This window comes from Antedon mediterranea, chromosome 10 (genome assembly GCF_964355755.1).
Source record: "Antedon mediterranea chromosome 10, ecAntMedi1.1, whole genome shotgun sequence".
NCBI classification, from domain to species: Eukaryota; Metazoa; Echinodermata; class Crinoidea; order Comatulida; family Antedonidae; genus Antedon; species Antedon mediterranea.
Genome location: NC_092679.1, coordinates 19,485,154 through 19,510,766, shown reverse-complemented (window position 1 = coordinate 19,510,766; position 25,613 = coordinate 19,485,154). Strand labels below are relative to the sequence as shown.

At 32.5% G+C, this 25,613-nt stretch overlaps 1 protein-coding gene across 1 annotated transcript in view; it reads right to left on the bottom strand.

The window, feature by feature from the left end:
- The window catches only part of LOC140061154 (serine/threonine-protein phosphatase 4 regulatory subunit 4-like), a 51,689-nt gene that overhangs the window by 23,589 nt on the left and 2,487 nt on the right, over window positions 1–25,613 (bottom strand). The window contains exons 2-13 of the mRNA XM_072107626.1: window positions 25,539–25,612; window positions 21,300–21,402; window positions 20,611–20,758; window positions 19,255–19,328; window positions 17,284–17,390; window positions 16,610–16,717; window positions 16,006–16,127; window positions 4,056–4,178; window positions 3,357–3,454; window positions 1,954–2,031; window positions 749–868; window positions 199–276 (exon numbers count right to left, since the gene is read on the bottom strand). Coding sequence (XP_071963727.1) covers window positions 199–276; window positions 749–868; window positions 1,954–2,031; window positions 3,357–3,454; window positions 4,056–4,178; window positions 16,006–16,127; window positions 16,610–16,717; window positions 17,284–17,390; window positions 19,255–19,328; window positions 20,611–20,758; window positions 21,300–21,402; window positions 25,539–25,612 — 1,233 coding nt within the window. The remainder of the gene's footprint in view (window positions 1–198; window positions 277–748; window positions 869–1,953; window positions 2,032–3,356; window positions 3,455–4,055; window positions 4,179–16,005; window positions 16,128–16,609; window positions 16,718–17,283; window positions 17,391–19,254; window positions 19,329–20,610; window positions 20,759–21,299; window positions 21,403–25,538; window position 25,613) is intronic.

Sequence of the window (25,613 nt, the reverse complement as noted above, 5' to 3'; positions counted from 1 at the left end):
AGGTTCAAAACAGTAACAACTAATTATTAATGTAATTTTGTGGAAGACCCAAGAAACACTCATTCAAAGAATGGACCAAACTGATGGGGAGAACAGGGCCCCAACAGCCCTAAAACGGCTAAGGCCAAAATAAGTAAGCATTTTGGGCCGGCCCAAAGTGGTTCAGATTCGGGAGAGTTAACTTAAGGATGTACTTACATCAACAGATTCATCTTTGAGCAGATTGATCAGTTCACCCTGAATCAATGAGACATTATTACCCAATAGCTTAGCAATCTATGGATGAAAACAAATTATATAATAATAAGACACTGTAGGTAAAAGTACAAATTGTTATGGACCAATAAGCTATGCCTCACTATCAAATTAGTTTGAGAAAAAAAGTGCGATGTGCCCAAATATTATGGTAGTGATATGACATCATTGTGTCCATATATATGGGCACATAAAGTTTTATAGTGTTGACAGAGATTTACACCTTTAAGATTGCCTAGCACACACCTTGGGGCACACACCAAACAAAAGGCCGGTGTTAATTCCCTCAGCCCCCAAGACCGGTGTTAATGCCCCCACACCCCCACATCGGCGTTAATGCCTGACGTTAATGCCTCGCAGTGTGCGTAAACTGGAACTTTTCTAGACAATGTGAAAGTGGTATCTGTCCAGTCAAGTTGAAGAATATTTATTCAATGAACACATTTATTCAAGAGACATCCTTTAACATAGCCATAAAGTTGGCTTCACTGACCTCATGAAACCCAGTGGCTATAGTTGACCTGACCATAGGATGTGGGTCATCACAGAGACTGGCAAAGGTTCCATGAAGTTCTCTTTTGAAGTTACGAGCACCAGCAAACAAGACCATACACTGAAATAACAAAACAATATTTCAATATAATTTAAATGGAAAAATTAGGCCAATAGGGAGGTTTAGCAACCTTACGAATACGATAACGAAAACGGATACGTCATACATTTGTGAAACTTTTAAGCTGATCCTCATTTCATATTCGTAAAGCGTATTCGTGTTGACGAATATCACCAGTGATATTCGTAACTACAAAACGAGTATAGTTTTTGATCTATTTTGCACATTTTGCATTTGAATCAGGAATGATTCATGATTATAATATAATTATAGATTTATTGAAAGTAATTTACTAAAGTAATTTACTAAAATGCCAGGTCAATTTTGATAAATAGCAGTTTTTAAAGTCCTCACTCGCTTTGATGTTACGCTAGGCCTAGGCAGCCAAGCACCAAGCAACACGTACCCGCGCTTCGCTCAAATTTACCGCAGTCATATTTTGGATGCGCCCTCAATATTTCGTTGCCATGCGAAACAGATTTTTTTATGGCTTACGAAAACGAATACGTGTGCGTGACGTATCCGTTTTCGTTATCGTATTCGTAAGATTGCGAAACCTCTCTATTATAGAATGCATTATTCAATATATGTTTAAGACAATCTAACAACAGGACACCGAGCTCCAAAATCATAGGGTTTATCTGTCGCTACGACACGATTAGTACCATTCCCCCTCTGATTTTTGATTGGCCAATAAATAGCTTCCTCAAAACAGACACCACGCCGTGGAAAATATTACATATACAGGTACTGTTGGTATTTGTGGCAGCCAGACATAAGATCAAAGGACTGTTACGAGTTCCTATCTTGGTAAGGCAAGTTCAGCGTCCTTGGTATGTTTGAGCACTAGATGATGGGACGCAAGTGTGTGCGCATGTGATTAAAATCTAGTCAATCGAATACTTTTCTGAAATTTGTGGATGAGAACCATATTATTTAATTCCCATGGCTCTATATTTGTGTACTTTGTCTTTTAATTAAGCTTTGTGAAAAACTTCCAGACATTAACTATTTCGTAATAGATCACATGACAGTAATTATAAGCGCTTAAGTTAAATATTAACTACTTTCCGAGAAATACTTACAGGTATATTAAAGGCCGAAGCTATTCTACACTCTATATATCTATCTTCATCAGTATAAATTGGTAAAACTGGCGGACTCTGTAATGTAAGAATACACAATTTAATAATATACAAGCTCAAATTTCTCTCTCCAGGAAGATGGAGCGGAAAACGAAAATGATAGCAGAGTAATACTATACATGGTTTAATAACTTCCAAATCTGATTATTAGAGATGATATTGATAAAATAATAGTGATGAATATACTTATGATATCATCAGCGCAAGCTTGATGATCGGCGGTATGAACGTCAGGCCAGTGATCTGGAAGTTGTGGGTTCGAGTCCCAACTCTATAATTAATTGTACATTTATTGGAAACAATTACGCAGGGCAAAACATCTGCTCTATGGTGCAAAGTTTCAATTATGATATTGTTTCTAAGATTATTCTTATATAAAAAAAAGCAAATATATTTTTAATTAAGCACAAAACAGTGATACAAATCTTATAATAAGTGAATTATTAAATTAGTATGACATTTAATACAATTGCTGAAACAAAATGTACTGTATTATACTTAATACACTTATTGAGAGACACTTCAATCAGGTTAAAATCATACACATATTATAAAGCTGTCTCCACTATCAAACTAGTTCGACAAAAAATGTGTGATGTGCGCAAATATGGTACTGGTCTGCCCAAATACGGTAGTATTTCCATATATGGTCACATATTTTTCACATAAAGTTTGATAGAGTAGACAGAGCTTTAGTTATTAAAAAACATCAATCTTTAATAATGTTAACGATGATGATCAGTGGCGGATTCAGAGAAGGCCATAAACAAGCAAAAGAACTATATCCACAGACCGCCAATGACCTTCCAATTATCACCCTGAATCTGCCATGCCACAGATTCAATGGCCAAACAAAAAGCTCCAAAACCTAACCACACATCAAACTTATCAAGATTCTTTCACCTTTGTTAATACTGGTGGATCTTTTGCCTTCATAAACATAGTAATAAAATAAAAATGAATGAACAGTGAACGAAAGAAGTTTTATAATATGGACAAGTTGTTATTTCTCAAAAATAAGTTTTGCTGGAACAAAACAATTTAAATATTATCAAGTAATAAAGAGTTAACAAAAATCTGGGTATTATTATTATTATTATTATCATTATTATTATTGAGTTGAGAAACTTGTTTGAAGAATTGAAAATATGGGTATTCGTATAGCTATCCATAACAGATTGAAAAATAAATCATACCTACACCTGAGCTGTTGCTATGTGTGCCAAAAAGTCTTTTTTATCAATATCAAACCTAATGTTGTTCAGTGTTGTTCTTAGGGTATGTAAACTATGTATTTTTGATATAAATGATATGGGAGAGAAGTAATAGATAAATTTGCCTACCTGTATTCCATTATCTTTATTTTTATTATTAAGACCAAGTAAACATAGTTTACAATAGAAACTCATCATCCATGCTTTCTGTTCTTCATTTAGGTTAACTAAATAAAAACAAAATAGACACAAATTAGACACAACAAATTATAACATCATACACAAAAAAAATCAAATTTGATGGTTATGATTATACCTTGAAGAGATAATCTATTACATATCATATAACAGATAATATTTATAAGCAATATAAAAACTAAAACATATACTAGGCAATAATTCCTGATAATGATCAAATAAAGATAGAAACGTCGAATCATGGCTTCTTTCTTGTTATTTGTCAGTTTTATACTACCATATTTAATCAAATAAATGCCCTGCTTTGAATAAACGCTTCCCTCGAATAAATGAACATCATTTGGAATAAACGCCCGGGATGTTTATTTCTTTCTTTCTTAAAATTAACGCCCCGCCACATACATATGATATACAATATTAGTATTAAAACACATTTTTATTTGGTAGAAATCCTCCTGAATAATAAACTCCCGGTAAATATGGTATGTTATTTAAACATAATCAGTCCATTTATTGGTTTTTAGGCAAAATATCAATAACATCATTTTTACAGACAAGTATGTTAACACTTAAAAAATGGCTGTAATTAACAGAGTAATTAACTGGATTAACAGAAACAGGTTTCTGTACCTGATAAACCGTGAGATAACTTTCCAAACTGTCTCGCAACGGTTGGTAGCGTAGCATCCTCTTGTATCATGGCAGTCTCACAAAATTTACAAATTAGTGGGATTATCGTCTGCGTACATGTTTCTGCAATAAATATACAAATTAAAATATATACTCTCAATGATGATTGTAAAGAAATGGAAAACAAGAAATACTACGCGTCGGAACAAAGTTTAAAGCTCTGTCTACACTATTAAAGTACTAGTTTGACAAAAAAAAGTGTGATATGCCCAAATACCCAAATTTATGGTAGTGATATGACATCACATTTTTGTTCACATAAAGTTTGATAGTGTGAACAGAGCTTTAGTATAAATTTAAACATGCAGTGCATGGAAAAAAAATTGTAACAAAATCAGTCAGTAAAATGACCATTGCAATAATTGCCATCATGTTTGAATTTCATCATTGGAGATTTAGGCCATAAGAGCAAAGTGTTCATATAAAGTATATTCATAATAAAACAAACTGGTGATCATGCCATTTAAGATAAACATTAAAAATTAGTCAAAAATAAATCAAATCCCCTAAGAATATTTTATGATAAAATCAATTAATGGATAATTAAATATGATCAACTTTCTTAAGGCTCTGGGGAGAATGTCTGGTTATATTACTTAGAATGCATTTTAAAGGAGGTAACAATTTGGGATTTTTCTGGTTTTGAAAATTATTTGCAGTGAGGCATTACTGAAAAGAGCTTTCGATTTTCGATGACATAGATGACCAAGTTATTTGACATAGTTATTTTGGGCATCAAATAATGATAATATGACATAGTTTTTATGGATTCTACTGTAGATCCAGGCTACGATGAATGACAAATAGGTTGTAGGTCTTAAATTGAAGTCTCTATTGTCTCTGCCCATTGAAAAGAGCTCATTAGACCAAACTAACAATAGCATGTAATGACACACCAGCAAAATTAATACAATTAGAATTGAACACTATAAAGACATTCAATCGATGTGTGCATACAAAGATTATCTGACCCAATATAACTGTCTACAGGTGTATTAATAGGTGTTTATGGATGTCTTTCAATACAGTATTATAACTCTAGCATTGACTGATATAGTTAAACAGGTTAGAGGGGAAATTTGTAAATGGAATTTTGTTATACTGTAATTCTTCCTCTACACAATAATACTATTCTCTGAGTAGAGAATAATGTATACAGTATGTAGGGTACTACATTGTTAAAACGTCTGTAACAAATAACAATTAAAACAAATACACAAAGTGCACTTTTAAAATAAATATAGGGCACATTACTTTTTTCAAATACAACTAAACTAATAATAGCATTGACTGATATAGTTTAAACAAGTCTCATTTAGACTTAGAGGGGAAATGTGGAAATGAATTTTGTTATATTGTACTACATTGTTAAACGTCTCTAACAAATAACAATAACAAAATACACAAAGTGCACTTTTAAAAAAGAAACAATAGGGAGGTTTCGCAATCTTACGAATACGATAACGACAACAGATACATCACGCACACGTATTCGTTTTCGTAAGTCATAAAAAAATCTGTTTCGCATGGCAACCAAATATTGAGGCGCGTCCAAAATATGACTGCGGTAAATTTGAGCGAAGCGCAGGTACGTGTTGCTTGGTGCTTGGCTGCCTACTGTAGGCCTAGCGTAACATCAAAGCGAGTGAGGACTTTAAAAACTGCTATTTATCTAAATTGACCTGGCATTTTAGTAAATTACTTTAGTAAATTACTTTCAATAAATCTATAATTATATTATAATCATGAATCATTCCTAATTCAAATGCAAAATGTACAAAATAGATCAAAAACTATACTCGTTTTGTAGTTACGAATATGACTGGTGATATTCGTCAACACGAATACGCTTTACGAATATGAAATGGGGATCAGCTCAAAAGTTTCACAAATATATGACGTATCCGTTTTCGTTATCATATTTGTAAGGTTGCGGAACCTCCCTAATAACTTTAGTTACAACAGCTCTTGTAGGCCATACTAAAAACTGCTTAACATTTAGAGGGACATATGGCAAGCAAACTTCTACACATGAAATCGTCTAGGTACATAGAAGAAGGTACTGTACTTAAAATATAAAAATAAATTATATAAAAATATAGTTTAATACAGATAAAAATAGTGTGCAATGCCAATTAAAATAAAAAAATTGAAATAATAAAATACACAATTAATTTACGATGAAACTTTCGTAAAAAAACGATTAAAAAAAAGGGGGCCATGCAAAAAATGTAAAGCTATTTATCTAGTATAAAGATACCTTGTGTGAAAAATGAATTCCTTGCAATGGCTTGTTGATCAAGAAAAAGATTAGAAAGAATATTAGATTACATACTGTAAGTTTGAACATATTCCTCATAAAAACACCAAACAGCTTTGTTTATATAAGATCCTCTTTTAAAATGTCAAGAGTCCACAGTAAAAAAATATGTAAGTCATGTCTTTTTGAGACTTTAAAGCCTCATGTGTTTGTATATTGTACAGTATTTGACAAACAAAATCATTCTCAAATCCTGTGTTTTGACCCAGGTTTATGAAGAGAAAGTTTAACAAGCAAAACAATTATTGCTGGTAAACAATTTAGCGAAAATAAGAATATATTTGATATGATATAGACACTGGGGGCAAAGAAGGAGATTCATATAGAATTTGGTTTTAGAGTGAGTTTTAATAACAAGAGCAAAACAATTATTGCTGGTAAAATTCAGCGAAAAAAAGAATACTGTTCTTTTGATACGATATAGACACTGGGACAAAGATTAAGATTTATTATAGTATTTGGTGTTCGAGTTACAAAGAACAAAACAATTATTGCTGGTAAAAGAATTTAGCGAAAATAAGAATATCTTTGATACGATATAGACACTGGGGCAAAAAAGGAGATTCATTATAGTATTTGGTGTTCGAGTAATACCAAGAACAAAACAATTATTGCTGGTAAAAGAATTTTATGAAAATAAGAATATCTTTGATACAATATAGACACTGGGGCAAAGAAGGAGATTCATATATGGAATTTGGTGTTAGAACCTACTGGGGCCACTTGCACTTCTTACTTTTATCTTCCCATCAACTTCTATTTTCACTCGCAACCTTAAATAAACCCCTGCAAGGGGTAACAATACCTGATAACCCTGCTTTACCTTGTCAGTACGCTTGTATTGTCTAAGTACAAGTTCACAATAAAACTGTTAAAGCATGGCACAACCCCATCCAAATGCTATACAAACACCTTCTTTCAATATCGTATTTAGACAGTACTTAATAAAAATACTTTTTACTTAGCAGGACCTGTTCAATTTCCAAAACACACAGGTAGCTATTATACTCTTTTATACTATTGTGAAATACCAAAATGGTACTATCACTGATCAGACAGAGATAAATATAACTGTTGTATTTAACACTAATAGGTCAAAAGGTGTGTTCTTTTGAGTAGGTAATCCCACAATTGTATATTTATGGGAACTCAGGAGATAGCAATTTCCAATAAAGCCTACTGTACTACAGTTTAATAAATATGGAATTAAAAATGCAAATTACATCAATGATAATATTGCTGGAAAACCATACCTCCATGTTTGTACGAAGGTGTATGAAGAATTAACGTATTAAATGTACAGTAGTTCCACCTTGCATCTTGGCTAGAACAATATATTTTTTTAATGCAAATTGCAGTGCTAAAAAACTGGTGAAATTGTTCTACAGTATCAGAAGTTTAGACTACTTTGGAAATATATAAATAATAATTGGAACCTCTAAATGTGGTTTCACTTTATGTTATTGATCCACTTATAGTATCAAACTAATTTTGTCCTTTAGTACGAGACCATAATATAGGAAACCTCTGTACATACCAAACTTTGTATATATTGCAGTTAATAATTATTTTGCTATAATTATAAAAAAATACATTAAACAAAAAATATACATATATTTTATCAAAGGTTGGACAACCCTGTAAAATATAAATGCAATTTAGATTCTCTTTGTATAAAACTAATTTGTTAAACCAATTAGTACAAGACCACATGTATACAACTTTGTCTTAAGCTTGCTGTCTACACTATCAAACTAGCTTGACAAAAAAAAGTTTGATGTGCCCAAATATATGGTAGTGATATCCCAAATATGGCAGTGATATATCATCATCATTGGGCACATCATATTTTTTTGTGACATAAAGTTTAATAGTGTAGATACAGGTTAATAATTATTTTGTAAAAAAAATCTTCAGGGATTGATTTGTTCTTGTTGTATTGACAAATTATTAGGGGAATCTTAACAATTTATAGATGAATTATGAGAGAGTGAAACAAGACTCAAATTGAACCAAAAAGAATTCAGAATTCCTCAATATTGAGTCATAGAAAAAGGGACAAACATGCCCCTAGACATTTGAAACATTCTTAAATATGTTTCAGGAAATAAAAAAAATATATACAATTTTTCACTTTGAAATAACAATTTATCTTGAGAATTATATGAAATTGTACTTTTGGGATTTGTAAAATGAATTAATTTTTGTTGAATGAAATTGCTTTCAACAATTTCAATGGGTTATATAGGAGATACAATGGCCTACAGTAGGATCTCTATTTTAATTAATAATTTAATTAACAATTTAATGGAGGCTTATTTATCTAACAACATAATTGATTAAACTATTGTACAATACATAGGCTATAAAAAATACATTTACAGTATTTAAGTTCCGTTTAAGGTATCATTTACAAATAATTATTGATGCAGCAGTGTGTGAAAAACCTAAATGGTATGTTACATCAATGAACAATGGTGTGTCAATGTCCGTCACTACCCCATGAAAAACTTGGTCACAAGGCGTCAAAATGGGTGCGTCATGGTCACCTAAAGGCAAGTCAATTTTTGACGTAGAGGTGTGCCATGGTATTCCTAAGGTATGATTCACATTGGACAAATGATGCACCTCTCCCGGGGTCGTATAGTTGGTCATACAATTGACAAATGCATAATTGTGAATTGGATTTTAATTATTAATAATCCCACGTTTGAATATACAGTAATCGCAACGCCTAATTTAAGCTAGAGAGAATAAGGCTTTGATAAATACATTGAATTATGCAATAAATCCAAGTATAATCCCACTCCGAATTTCCAGGCCCTATGGTGCTACATACCATATATTTCAGTGTGTAAGTCGCACTTTTGACACGCAAATTTGCCCTCTAAATTAAGGGTGCGTCTTATACACCGAACATTATGCCTCACACCACACAGATTGTAGCCTACATATCGTCACCTCGTTGGCTAGGCCTAGCCTAGGCTAGCTACAGTGTACTAACGTAACGGCAACCTGCTTCTGCCTAGTTTTCAAGGCATTTTAGCGTGATGTTATATATACTAAATATGATGAAAATATTTGTTCATTATGGAGCTGTTTTAGGCGCTCCGATAAAATTTCATTTGTAAACGTTTACGATTGGAATAGTATTTATTTATAGTTATACGCACGATCGTCGACCGCCGTACCCCCAGCGCAAGCCCTTCTTGGCGGCCACATGGTCTATGGTATTCGACTAGTATATTCTCCAGTTGATTATAGCATGGACCTAGCGTATACACTTTTCGGATACATAGATACTAATCGAATACGATTGTCCGTGAAAACGTACGCCCTCTCGAAATGATCGAGCGAGGCTAGCCCACACACGTGCGTGTTACACACACGGTCATGCACTCGATGTTGCAGGTGCGAAACTCATGAATAACAAGTTAGAAGAACTTGTTGAGGCTGGGCGCGGCCGAGCCTAGGTAAGAAAAACCCTAAATAAAGGACTCCGTTGTAGATATAACAATATATTAAAACAATAATATTGATTACAATTTAAAAAAAAACATTGTTAAAATGATGAAATATAAAGTGCGTCTTATACATAGACGATATAAAAAATACCGATATTTTACTCTCAGTTAGGGGGTGCGTCTTATACACAGGTGCAACTTATACACCGAAATATACGGTACTTCATATACTGTACGATAATACAAAAATTACACCTGAATAAAAATTAAAACATATTTTTATGTACTGCAAGTATACTAACGAATTGGCAAAGATCAAATGGAATAATAATTTAAACACCCAGCAATCTGACCTTTATGTTTTATTAGTTTTTGCTGCTTTAACACAAGCATGATTTACGCCACACATCATTAACTATGTCACCTTTCGTAAATCCCAAATCATGCCTACAACATAAACTCAAGAGAGACATTCCAATGTATTCAGATATGCTATTTTCACACACACACACACAAATATACATACAGTACTGTTACAGTACGCTATACACAGTATTAACTACACTGAAAAACATACAGATTATAATGTAGTATAATGATATTAGAAATTACAGCCAAACTCTCCTATTTTTGTAACAAGAAATTCAGCAAAAACCAGACTTTTTCTTAAAGGCTAAATTCTTCTTATACGAGTAATTATTTCGTAATAAAAAAAATTCTAGAAAACAAGAAATTGTCAGTTTTTGGTAGTGTGGATTGCATTTCTGTTATAGCACATTGCTTAATTTAATATCAATTGTGCATACAAATTTTGATGAAATTTGCACAATACACAAGTAAATAACTTATTGTATGTGCTCCCAAATTATATTACCAATATTTAGAGTGGAACGCTTCAATTATTAGAATCAACTTATTTTTCACATTTTAAACCATTTAAAGATGAAAAAAGTTATCGCAATAGGACATACTGTATAGTATGTATTTTTACAATTAATGTATTAAATTTGTGACCTTAAATTAAATCTAAAAAAACGTAGGAAATGGGGCTTTATCATATTATAATGAAGTACTAGAACAGTACAAAATGGCATAAAGGAAAACCTAATAAACATTGGGGATGTACTCCACCCAGGTGTATAAATGGGTACCTGATTTGATCAAGACACAACTTTGTGCTGATTACTAGCTGCATTATGGGAGTATGTTTCCATACGTGTTTGATAAAAAAAAATACTGGGGTAATAATGTGAAGCGCTTGGAAGAATTATCCAATAAACACTATAAGAAGGATTACTATTATTTTTATTAGAAAACAATTTTTTCAGGCGGAAAATGTCACTAAAAAAATTGTATTGAAGGCATTTACACCGATAATGGTAAACTGTACACACAATGCTGTTAAACTATACATAATATTCTTTAAATTGCACAATGATTACAAGATCAAATAAAATGGGGTTATTGTTATTACCCACTATAATCTGGATATACAGTACAGGACAGAATTATTGCAAAAATCCCAACGCATTCAACACGTTGTCGTTGCGTTGTGTTTGCGTTGCGTTGAACGGCTTTCAACGTTTAGTTGTTTATTCAACGAAAGTCATTATCAGCATGTCAAGTAAACAATTAGTTATTTCAACGCTAGCTGCTGCAGCACTAGACTGGCCGATTGCACGCCTGAACGATCAGTAACAACAACAGGCAAAATACCTATCGGCAGTCACTACCAGATATTTTAATATAAATAAAATATATATGAAGCTTAGATATATTTTTAAGTATTGAACGGACAGTTACCAAATAAAACACACAGTGATATTTCCCAGTGTTTAGTGAAGGAAAACATCGAATAATAAGGTCGATGCCAAGTCTAACAGTTAACACTGTACTGTAGGCCTTCCGGGGGAAAACACGATCTCACGTCGTAAAATCAAACAACGTGGAAATTACTGACATCAACACACGAGGCCGCCACCCTGGTTTCCTCAAGAAAAACACCACGTGTGTTATGACGTATTTAACGATCGTTAATGACGACGAAGTAATTAATTTTATTTAGGCCTACATTTTTTAGCTGTTCGAGATTCAAGAGATAAAGTTAAAATATTGTTTCTCTATTTTGGTTTTTATTTTATAATTGTCCCATTGTTTGTTGTAATGTAATTTGAAAGAACTAAAAAATTTGACGTGTCCGACACCCATGAACCAATTTAAATCTTTATAAATCGAACAACATTACATTTTTAAGTACAAAAAGCGTTTTGAATACGTTAACAATAGAGCGTGTTGAATGTGTTGAACCCGTTGACCGTTCATTGACGACGTTAAACAATTGAATCCCATAGCGTTCAACGCGTTGAAAACGTTGCGCGTTTTGAAAAGCATCACACTGTAAACTGATTAAAATGTTGGCTGTTCGCTCGCATATTCTCGCAACTCCCATACCATTTCAGGAGGAGGCCAATATAATTATATTAAGAAACAAAACAATAGTATGTTAAAGAGAAAACGCCTAAACCTCGCCTGTAATAATATATTGTCTTGCATCAGAATAAAGTGGTTCTTTATTCTGAATTGTTTGGTTATTCAAATATTTGTGGGTTACACCTTGGCGTGAATAATATGGTATGGCACAGGTTTTGATTTTAAAGAAAACGCCTAACATTGCCTATTGTCATCAAATTGGTCATTCCTATTTCTTGGTTATTATATTTAACGCTTTTCTCTGCATGGGTTACGTTAGGCATCACAATAATTAATTTATAATATAATACATGATATAAATGATATATTTATGGATAATAATAAAACTAAACGATTTTTTCCCTTTTAATTACGCGTTATTTCATAATGAATGAACTCTTCACCTTTCGATCAGTTCGTCCCTCACGTCACGAAAAGCATGCGTGAAAAAGACGACAACCATGCTGGATCGTTATGTTGGTGGTGTATTGTTGCCTTCCATGGCGGCGGGTGTAGGCTACGTTGTTTTTATAAATCGAGAAAAATGTAGTACAGTACTGCGAAGTTTTTAGTTTGGAAATAATTAATTACGATGTGACCTAGCCTCCAAGATTCACCGCCGCCTTAACTTTGGTATTTAATACTCCAGTTAATATAGGCACACAGTAATTAAGGACATGACCACTACTTTTAACTGCGATGGCAGACGCGGCTCATATACACACGGGGCCTACTCGTTAGTAGTAGGCCTAGCCTAGTGTAATATATTAAGCTAGGTTTCCGCGGAAAAATACACATTATGTTTGTTTTCTTAAATATTTGTAATACTGTATTTTATACTATTACTACTACTACTAATACACACTGGCAATCTGTAAATACCATACGAATCCGATTGTTCGTTATTTCAACGCAAACTCAACGCAACACATTGTGTTGGTTGAATAAACAGTTCAACGAACTCAACACTTTCAACGCCAACGGACAACGCAGTTTCAACGCGTTGTCAACACTTTAACAATGCGTTGAATGCGTTCAAAATCTGCAATAATTCTGTCCGGTACTCAGTACAGGACAGAATTATTGCAAAAATCCCAACGCATTCAACACGTTGTCGTTGCGTTGTGTTTGCGTTGCGTTGAACGGCTTTCAACGTTTAGTTGTTTATTCAACGAAAGTCATTATCAGCATGTCAAGTAAACAATTAGTTATTTCAACGCTAGCTGCTGCAGCACTAGACTGGCCGATTGCACGCCTGAACGATCAGTAACAACAACAGGCAAAATACCTATCGGCAGTCACTACCAGATATTTTAATATAAATAAAATATATATGAAGCTTAGATATATTTTTAAGTATTGAACGGACAGTTACCAAATAAAACACACAGTGATATTTCCCAGTGTTTAGTGAAGGAAAACATCGAATAATAAGGTCGATGCCAAGTCTAACAGTTAACACTGTACTGTAGGCCTTCCGGGGGAAAACACGATCTCACGTCGTAAAATCAAACAACGTGGAAATTACTGACATCAACACACGAGGCCGCCACCCTGGTTTCCTCAAGAAAAACACCACGTGTGTTATGACGTATTTAACGATCGTTAATGACGACGAAGTAATTAATTTTATTTAGGCCTACATTTTTTAGCTGTTCGAGATTCAAGAGATAAAGTTAAAATATTGTTTCTCTATTTTGGTTTTTATTTTATAATTGTCCCATTGTTTGTTGTAATGTAATTTGAAAGAACTAAAAAATTTGACGTGTCCGACACCCATGAACCAATTTAAATCTTTATAAATCGAACAACATTACATTTTTAAGTACAAAAAGCGTTTTGAATACGTTAACAATAGAGCGTGTTGAATGTGTTGAACCCGTTGACCGTTCATTGACGACGTTAAACAATTGAATCCCATAGCGTTCAACGCGTTGAAAACGTTGCGCGTTTTGAAAAGCATCACACTGTAAACTGATTAAAATGTTGGCTGTTCGCTCGCATATTCTCGCAACTCCCATACCATTTCAGGAGGAGGCCAATATAATTATATTAAGAAACAAAACAATAGTATGTTAAAGAGAAAACGCCTAAACCTCGCCTGTAATAATATATTGTCTTGCATCAGAATAAAGTGGTTCTTTATTCTGAATTGTTTGGTTATTCAAATATTTGTGGGTTACACCTTGGCGTGAATAATATGGTATGGCACAGGTTTTGATTTTAAAGAAAACGCCTAACATTGCCTATTGTCATCAAATTGGTCATTCCTATTTCTTGGTTATTATATTTAACGCTTTTCTCTGCATGGGTTACGTTAGGCATCACAATAATTAATTTATAATATAATACATGATATAAATGATATATTTATGGATAATAATAAAACTAAACGATTTTTTCCCTTTTAATTACGCGTTATTTCATAATGAATGAACTCTTCACCTTTCGATCAGTTCGTCCCTCACGTCACGAAAAGCATGCGTGAAAAAGACGACAACCATGCTGGATCGTTATGTTGGTGGTGTATTGTTGCCTTCCATGGCGGCGGGTGTAGGCTACGTTGTTTTTATAAATCGAGAAAAATGTAGTACAGTACTGCGAAGTTTTTAGTTTGGAAATAATTAATTACGATGTGACCTAGCCTCCAAGATTCACCGCCGCCTTAACTTTGGTATTTAATACTCCAGTTAATATAGGCACACAGTAATTAAGGACATGACCACTACTTTTAACTGCGATGGCAGACGCGGCTCATATACACACGGGGCCTACTCGTTAGTAGTAGGCCTAGCCTAGTGTAATATATTAAGCTAGGTTTCCGCGGAAAAATACACATTATGTTTGTTTTCTTAAATATTTGTAATACTGTATTTTATACTATTACTACTACTACTAATACACACTGGCAATCTGTAAATACCATACGAATCCGATTGTTCGTTATTTCAACGCAAACTCAACGCAACACATTGTGTTGGTTGAATAAACAGTTCAACGAACTCAACACTTTCAACGCCAACGGACAACGCAGTTTCAACGCGTTGTCAACACTTTAACAATGCGTTGAATGCGTTCAAAATCTGCAATAATTCTGTCCGGTACTGTAAGTCAAAGTCAGAGGTTCGCAATATTTTAATGTATTTGTTATAACTTCTGTTTGTATCTGTTTTTGTATACACTGCCACTGTTTACTTTCTTGCGTAATGTGTATATAGTTTTTAAAAATTGATGGATGCAATTATTTAAAAAAAGCAAAATAGTAATAATGTAATTGAAGATTACTGCAGTAATTACATTTTACTGAAGTAATTATATTTTACTGCAGTAATTAGCTTTTACTACAGTAATTACATTTTACTGCAGTAATTATATTTTACTGCAGTAATTAGCTTTTACTACAGTATTTAACTAGCTGCTGATCGTAAACAGTGGAACGCTATCATGAGAGTCACAAACTGTCAGACATGACGGATACGTACCAACCAACCACAGTAATTACATTTTAATGCAGTAATTAATGATTACTGCAGTAATTCAAAATTACTACATTAATTACATCTTACTGCAATTAAACTTACTTACTTACTGTAATTAAATTTTACTGCAGTAATTAAATTGTGATTCAGAAACTTACCATCGTCCAGCAGACTTAGTAGGTTGACTATAGTTTCCAGTGCTGCTAACCGTACACAGCTCTCCTCATCATTGCTAAGTTCAACTAGCTCCGGTAGAATTGCACTTTTTGTTGGTTCCAGTCTGCAAGGACAATACAATATTTTATATAAATTTCAGCTTCTGTACAGTACTGTAGAACCCCTTCTTTTAGACCACTCCTATTTAGAGGACACTTTAAATGCGAGGCCACCTTCTATTCAGGGAACTTCCCCTTTCCTATGACATATAGAGGTTATACTCTACTTTTCCTTTGGAATGATTCCTTCTAACCCCACAAAAAAAAACCTAGTTTGAACTTTCGACCAATCATTGCCAAAAAAAACCCCACTTAATCTGAGAGAATTTATTGACCGTCATTTACATTTACGTCAGAAAAAATCCTATAAATTGTGATGTTTTAAATGAATCACATTCTTTTGACAAATTATGATAGATCACACAATCCCTAGAGCAGATGCACTTAACTTTTAACCTTCTAAAGTACAAGCCAAGCCTTTAGCAAAATATCGTCATAAAATGCTTCCATAGTCCTCTATAAACCCCCCTGATTGGTTTAAACTTACCCTAATCCTCTTGCCACGGCATCCAATTGCCGACACATGCACGCCCTTACTTCATACTCGATGTCTTGGCATAATGAGGTTACGAGAGGTAAAAGATCTTTTCTGATCCTAAAAAATAAATAAAAAATATAATATTTGAAGCGATAATTAAAAGATAGCTTCGGGTTTAAAATTTCTATATTATAATTTTACATTTTGATTTAAATACTTGAGAATGGGTCAATGATGGTTTCGAAATGTCAATCGTTTTTTATCATCAAATTTTGTATTGAAATTATCTACAGTAGTAAACATCTTTTAATTCATAATGCGAGTCAAATGGCCGAGCAGTTAAGGCAGGGGTGACGTTTACCACACCTACAGAGCCAACAATATGGGCATGGGTTTGAGGCCTGTTCGAAGGTTCTGGTGGTGGAACAAGTCTTCTCGGATAAGGACTATAAACCATAGGTCCAATGTACACAGTTTTAATTGGATTACCACCTATCTGATAGGATAGGACAGTGATTATGTGCCTAAAGACATAAACAAAATTTAAAAAATGCAAAAACATTGATAACAAAAATCAATCCCACTTATTTTCCCGACAGCAGTGAAGCAGAATGATCGTCTTAAAATAAGCCTCTTTTGGTGAAAATAAGAAAGCACTCAAGTAACATAAAGTGAATGCTTACATAAAAGAGTCAAATCGTGTTGCTATTTTGCCCAGGATGAGACAGCTCGCAAGACGTGATTGCATTAGTTGCGTCAGCCTACCTTTAGAAATAGCTACTGTTAAAATCTACCAGAAACAATTAGAAAAACAAAATAGTTTAGTTAAAATAGTTACAAAAATCATAAATACAATAATTGTATCCTAACTATTTAAATATAATTGTTTTTTAATGACATGAAAATTGAATGCATTTATTTATCACATTGTGAGCATATTGGGTTACTGTAGTACAGATCAACCGATATTAAAAGTTAAACTTTCACTTCTTAATTATTATAATAGAGATTCTATGAAATTATAACTGTAGTGTAAAAAAGAAAAATTTAAATTTTGATTTATTTCCACAATATAATAAAATACATACATAAATTCAATAAATTGATTATGTGTGTGTGTGGGGGGGGGGGGGGGGGGAAAGGAGTCATATAAGTCTAATTTCTAAATTATACTAGAATCAGTAATTTTGTAAAAAAAATTATTTCTTTATATTATATTATTATCTGTTTGTGATTTGTTGTACACATTAATATTCTTACGTATAGTATGTAATCATGATGATATGATAGTACATTGTTATGCAAATAAGGTACAAATATTATTTATGATGCATGTATTGCTGTACTGTATCACCAATACCAAAAATATATGATTTCGCTCACTCAATCGAGAATACCTATTTCCTGGATAGGCTTTGAATATGGAAGATACAACACAATGCTATGAAACCATTGTTAAGAATATAAGCTAATATGACTATCTCAACCACAATGGGTGTTACTACACACAAGGCTCGTTAGTACACCAGCGTCGTTAGCTACACGAGAATCATTACTACGGTCGCGTTACTACAAACACCTGCCGATTGTACATACTTGATTATATCACTTTATTACACATGATCTGTAATCAGTGACTGTTATTACATTCAGACAACTCTACTGAACCGAAAGTGTTCATAATATCATTGCCATGGTTACTGTACACATTCTGGCACTTGTGTTTTTAATTTAACCTGATTTGATGGGTTTGTAAAATCAATTTGACGGGATTGGAACAAATCACAGCATGCAATCTCCTTCTGTAGTTTTAACTTAATTTATGACATCAGTAATTTGAACCTTTCAAATTTGTTCATGTTAATAACACCTTATTAAAATAATTATGAAATGCAATTCAAACATGTACACAGTACTTGGACAACATTAATTAGAATTTATGACCCTAGTACTTGCAATTTTTTAATCAGATACAGCAGTAACTGTATTATCAATATTCAATGATTCAATGACAATCTTCAAGAATTTCACTTACAGTAGCTCTGTCTACACTATCAAACTAGTTTGAAAAAAAGTGTGATGTGCCCAAATATTGTAGTGATATGCCCAAATATGGTAGTGATATGACATCATCATGTCCATATATAAGCACATTACATTTTTTTGTCACATAAAGTTTGATATTGTTTTGTATTGTATGGTATTGTAGCTTTAGTTTAAAAATGATAAAGTTTCAGCTATAGTGTAAAAAAACGAAGTATTTTATAATCGAACGTTGTTGATGATGACATCGTACACCTCCTACGGTTGTACAGTTGATTGGAGGTTATAATATAATTTATATACTGTATTCATTTACAATATCATGTTTAAATACATGATTTCAATGCATGGTTTCATGTTTTTTTAATCTGAAATTCAAATTGATTAAAAATTTATTGAACCAATTTATGACATTTACATTTCGTGCTTATTTAGAGACTCTGTTCACAACCAGAATTTTGTGTGGTTTTGTTGATATTTTAAAGGTTATCTGATGTTTGTACTTGTATATTTTGTGTGTTTTCTGGGAAATAAATAAATATGAATATATTTTCAGTATTAATTTATGTTTAATATAAAATAATATTATAATAAATACAGTATTCACTTGCCTCTTTTCGAATAAGATCTTTCGGTAAATGTGAAATAACTTGTAATAGAACACCTAACCATGCTTCAGAAATATCTAAAAAAATATAAAAAATAAAATAGTAATTATCAAATACTATAGTCTTTGTCTACACTATCAAACTTTATGTTGTGACAAAAAAATGTGATGTGCCCATATATAGACATGATGGGTATATCACTACCATATTTGGGCATATCACTAGCATTTTTTTTGTCAAACTATGTAGTTTGATAGTGTAGACAGAGCTAATACTATAGCACTGTAGTATTTTACAATAGAAAATTACATGTTTTTAATGGACTCACTGTTATATGCGATATGTTGTTAGGACTGTTTGAATTAACCAATATTGGTTTAATATGTACAGTAGCAAATGTAATCACGTATTTTTTATTTTAAATAATATAGTGTTAATTGTAACTATAAATCCAATTCATTACACAGTCAACTCTCACAATATAGACACCTTTGGGCTGGCTGAATAGTCTGGTTTTCCGGAAAGTCTGGTATTTAGAATGTGTTTTTAAAAATGAATGGGACATTTTAAACCTCTAGAAAAGTCTTGGGAGAGTTTCTGGTTTTCAGAGAGTCTGGTATTGGGAGAATTAACTGTACAATTGCAAAGTCGTTAGAGCACAATGTTAGAAAAACAGTGCATTATAGTACAGTATAGTAATTGTAATAGAGTAAATTTATGCAATTTTTTATAATTAAAGTCAATACATAATTAATTTTGATTCATTATGCTGAAAAGGTAAGCCATGTCTAGTGCTTGTCCCCACCATTGGGAGTTGCTTCCACATCAAAGCATAAGCAGTTAATCTTGCACTAAAAGCAATATTGGACAGCACCAACATTACTGTAATTACTTGGTATTAATTTAATAATACATACAAAACAGTACAGTAATTATATTATGGTGGTACTAGTGTGTAGAATTAATGGACTAATGGTATATATTGCAGCATATTTGTATCAATTGGATTCCTATATTAACCTAATGTTTTCTGCGCTTTTTTTCAATATCCATCTCTTATACAGTAAATCTCTACAAACAGCCCCTCCCTCCCCTCCACCTTGCCGCTGCCTTCTTCAGTACATAGTACTGTATATCTGAGAATGCCTGATAATATATTCAAGTTGAGTGGCCGAGCGGTTACGACAGGGTCGCCATCTACCTATAGTCTATAGAATTGGCTTAGGTTCAAGTCTCTCCTCAAGACCATTCTGGTACTGGTTCAGGTGGGTGGCTACATAGAGACATCTGGTAACCATTGACATAAAAATAAAAAATTTCCTGAATTTGAGAACAAATGTTATAAAACAAACAACCTACCTGGATCTCTGTTGTCAATATTTGTTAGAATCGTTTGCAGGAACGTTTGTGAATATGTAGCGTGCAACACAATCTGCTTCTCTGCGATATGAACAAATGTTTCGGCTGCAGCCTGCTGAAGTTCAATGCTGGCCAGATGTAGCACCTCCTAAAAATAACAATCATTTTAAAATGTTCTTTTATCAAAAATCTGTATGTGGAATGCAAAATCTGAGATATACTATATTTTTTCCCTAAAAAAATGGTTTTTTTTTCACATTTTTTGTTGAATATGTCATTTAAATGTCATAATAATTATTAACTTTGACAAAAAACTGGATCGAAACAAAAATTATTTATCTGAAAAGAATGAATTTAAAGCAAAAAATACTTCAATTGTCTGCCAGACAATGGTTTTTGGTTAAAATTAACCGTTTATTTTGTCTTTTTATAGGTGAAATAATTATTTACAGAAATGAATAACTTTATCAAAACTGCAAAATGGTTTATTCATCTTAATTTTTTAGGTTTTTTTATCTTGTCATAAATTATTTTATTAGTCTAGTTAAAAAAATTAGTACAATATAGTATTTTTATATTTTATTTGAGGTTGCCTTTGTGGATGTATGATGTACTATCCGAAATAAAGGAAATGAATGAATTTGTCCAGTTTGTCTTAAAAAGTGATAGATATTGACATTTTATCTTACCCTAACTTTGGGCACGACCCTTCGCATTGCGTCGTCATGATTGTCTGTGATAAGCGAGGCTAGATTCTTAATGACGCTGATCCGTTGGACCTCTTGACCGGAGCTAAAGAAAACAAAGCATACGTCTTGATCAGACAAGATTGTTGTTAGTCATCACACAGGGAAAATATTTCATTGGGTATGATGACATTTGATAAAATACAGGGATTAGGCTCTGAGAAAATAAAGAATCTGTTACATAATGCTCGCAGGTGATAAGACATTCACCTGGCTAGGTTGTATTGTACTTATGATAAATAGTAAAATGGTAATGTCTAAAGCTTAATATTCTTACCAGATTCACTAATACATACTACTAATCAAGTAAGTTCTGTCTACACTATCAACCTAGTTTGACAAAAAAGTGTGATGTGCCCAAATAAGGTCAAATATGGTAGTGAAATTATATTATCATGTCCATACAGTATATGAGCACATAACATTTTTTGTCACATTTTATAGTGTAGACAGAGCTTTAGAAAACATTTTAATTTTGATGGTTTGTCTTCTTGTACAGTAATGTACAGTATGCACATCCTTAAGCTTGGTTCCCACTAGCGACGCAAAACAAGGACGTAACGCAACGCAAGTGAATTGACCAATCACAAGCGATGGCTTATTCGCTTGTGATTACTAACTGTCTATAACTTCGCTTGTCATTGGTTAAAACGCTTGTGTTGCATTTACGTCCTTGCGTTACGTTCTAGTGGGAACCAAGCTTAAGTGTGAAAAGTATCAATACAGTAAAGAATAACCAAATAGCAAGTACTACATTAATTAAAGCTTGGTTCACATTAGAACGTAACGCAAGGATGTAAACGCAACGCAAGCGTTTTAACCAATGACAAGCGAAGTTATACATAGACAGTTTAGCAATCACAAGCGAATAAGCCATCGCTTGTGATTGGTCAATTCACTTGCGTTGCGTTACGTCCTTGCGTTGCGTCGCTAGTGGGAACCACGCTTAAGGGAATCATGTAAACATAGAATTCAAATTGTTTACTACAGTATATTATTATTATTATATATTGTTTCTACTCCTACTGTATTTGTTAATTATTATAGAACTGTAATAATAATATTAATAATAATAACTTTATTTTTCTCTTTTATAACAGAGGCACAATTCTCAAGAGATGTGCAACAACAAAAAAATAAATATGGACTTATCTTTACTACACAATCAAATACAAACATTATAAATTATTACATTAAAAAGTATATAAACATTAGGTTATAAAAATTCATTCAATACATTTGAGCGAAAACTAAAACATTGTGTTATGGAAGGATATTATAAATTTCTGTAGGCGCTGTGCTATATCTGCCACATGGAGGAATCATACACGGTGTCTCTATCTAAGGGAGGGGGGGACTTCCTCACATTCCAGTTAAACTTACACAATTTTAATACAGTTTTATTTAATTTATTTTTTAGTTTTTGGTACAGTACGGTGTAGATATGCAACAGGAACTTTTCAAATTACTCTCACTTTTTTAAATTTGAAAAAAAAAACCAATAAATAACAACAACAGAATGTACATTACAGTAATTATTATTTGATATGATTGAAGTTAATACAGATGTGTGACAATTAAAGCCAACAGTATTAACTACAGTAACTGGCTGTTGCTCATAAATTAAACTTAACTAAATTGGTTATTTATAAGAAACAGTCATAATAGAGTGATGAAATATTATATCACTTTACATATTTAACATTTTTAACCTAGGTCATAATAATAATACTCATTCGTTAAATGTCTAATCAATAATATTATGTAGACAATAGTATAGTTAAACTTTACATCGTAGCTTAAATATCACACCTCCTAATTTTTATTAAATGTATTGTTCCTCAAAAACATAGAGAAACATGAAAAAATAAGATTAATTAAACTTTGTTGAATAGGTTATTTTGAAGTTTTCATAAAGTTAATCACTCACCGAAAAAAAAAGAAACAAAATAATGTTTTCTTATTATAATGTTATATAAAATGACAAAATAAACGGTAAAATTTAAACCAAAATTGTCTGACAGACAATTTGACTATTTTTTGCTTTATTAAATTATAGCTTTTTCAGGTAAAAACATTTTTTTGTCGATTCAATTTTTGTTCGAAGTGGAGAACTATTATGTGACATTAAAATGGAATATTAAAAAAAAAATTAATAAATAAATAATTATTTTATCAGGGGGACAATACATCTTTAAAATATAACTATTGTAGAGTATTCAAAGGAAATTTTCATACTGTATACAGTACACAGAATTGTACCAATATTAAATAAGTTAATTGGGTTGGAATCCCAGATCTACCGTTATGTATCTCACAATGTTTTCAAGTGTTAACGTTGTCGTCGTTTATTCAAAATAAAACAAACAATTCCACAGGGAAAGAAGATTTATCAACGATAATTGTTGAAAGATAGTCTTCAACAAACAACAAACAATAGTTGATTATTGATATCACAAACATGGATGAATATTATCAATTATATTGGTGTAGTGGTGATGGTTTCTTTTCTTAAAACTTGTTTGTATACACCATGCCTTAATCGTTTATAAAGTCAACAGAATTCTAAAGAGTCTTAAAAAATATGCATATACATGTACAGTTACTTCAGTACTGTAGTTTAATATTTAATATGCCATATCACATCCTGGTTTTAATGTCAATATCTTAATTTCCAAAGAATTTTATGTTTTTTAAAAATTAATAACAGGACATTATCATAATGATGACTATATTAGTTTTAAAATTACATTTTGTGGAGCTAGCAGAGTTATGTGATGAGAGTCTTGGACAGTAACCTACAGTTTTTAATAGCCAACTGAGTGTAGTTTAGTCAATCGTACTAGCCCAAACCAATATGCTTTGCTAGCCCGACCTATTCCTCACAATACAGGTACATACTAATTGGAACAGATGTAAGGGTTTATGGCTTTCCTGTTCATGTTGGAAACGATGCACAATTTTCACAAGACCACCAAAATTGGATTGCCAACTTGCCCAGTTTGCAGTACTGTACATTGTACAGTGGGCTAGTATTAAACAGGGCTAGTATTTAAACAGGGCTAATACTAGTAGTACTATAGTACAGTACTACAGTACTGTACTATAGTACAGTAAGTATACCCTACATAAAAATATAGTATGAAGTTATTTCACTTTCTTTAATCCCAAACAATGCAGTCAAACTAAATAAACAGTTTTGGGACCTAGCCAATATTTAAATAAATATCTCTATTTTAAACCAACAGTATCTAGTCCTTGAGAAAGAGGTCTTGTATACAATGATCATCTGAATGGACTTCTTTCAAAATAGGATAAAGAATTGATTATTGGACAATCGGAACAATGGGCAGACTATCCCATCAAATCAATTGTGCACTTTACCATAGGATGTGTTAAAGCATTTTAAAGCTATGCCTACACCATCAAACTAGTTTGAAAAAAAAGTGTGATATGCCCAAATATGGAAGTCATATGACATCATCATGTTCATTATGGATCACATTTTTTTGTCACATCAAGTTTGATGATAGTATAGACTATAGTTTAAGAATATCAGTTATTTATTTGACAGTTCATAGACATCAACAATTTGTTCATAAAAAAAACCATTTCAATTTTTCAATAAAATACATGAATCTTGAGGTTTCAAATAATCTCTAAGAAAGTGGATAATGGTGGATACAGTAAGTTATCAAAATGGTAGGAAATGGTACATACCGGTAACCTATACAATAATATCAAGGCATTCTAACAGTCAGGACACTGAGCTTGCCTTGCCAAAATAGGAACTCGTAACAGTCCTTTGATCTTATGTCTGGCTGCCACAAATACCAACAGTACTGATGTACATAATATCCGCAGCGTGAAGTGTCTATTAAGGGGCGTGAAACTGGCTGTGTTGCAGCCACAGATAAACCCTTTAATGTCTGGGAGCTCAGCATCCTCTTGTTATTGCCTTGGTAATATGTAGTTTATATTTAATTTTATATACAGTATTAACACTAAAGATTGGTACAACTTGCTTTAAATTTAAGATGAGAAATTCTCACTAATTGAAAGCTTACAAATATATTTTTAAATGTATAAAAACAATTCAAACATGATAAAAAAGAAATTATATATAATTTTTGATAAAAATGTAATGCTACAGTAGTTTGGCATAACATTCATTCTACTCACCTTAATAAAAACACAGCACGTTGAATGTCATTTAAACTCTCATCAACAGTCAAACGCTCAATCTCCTCTGCACTC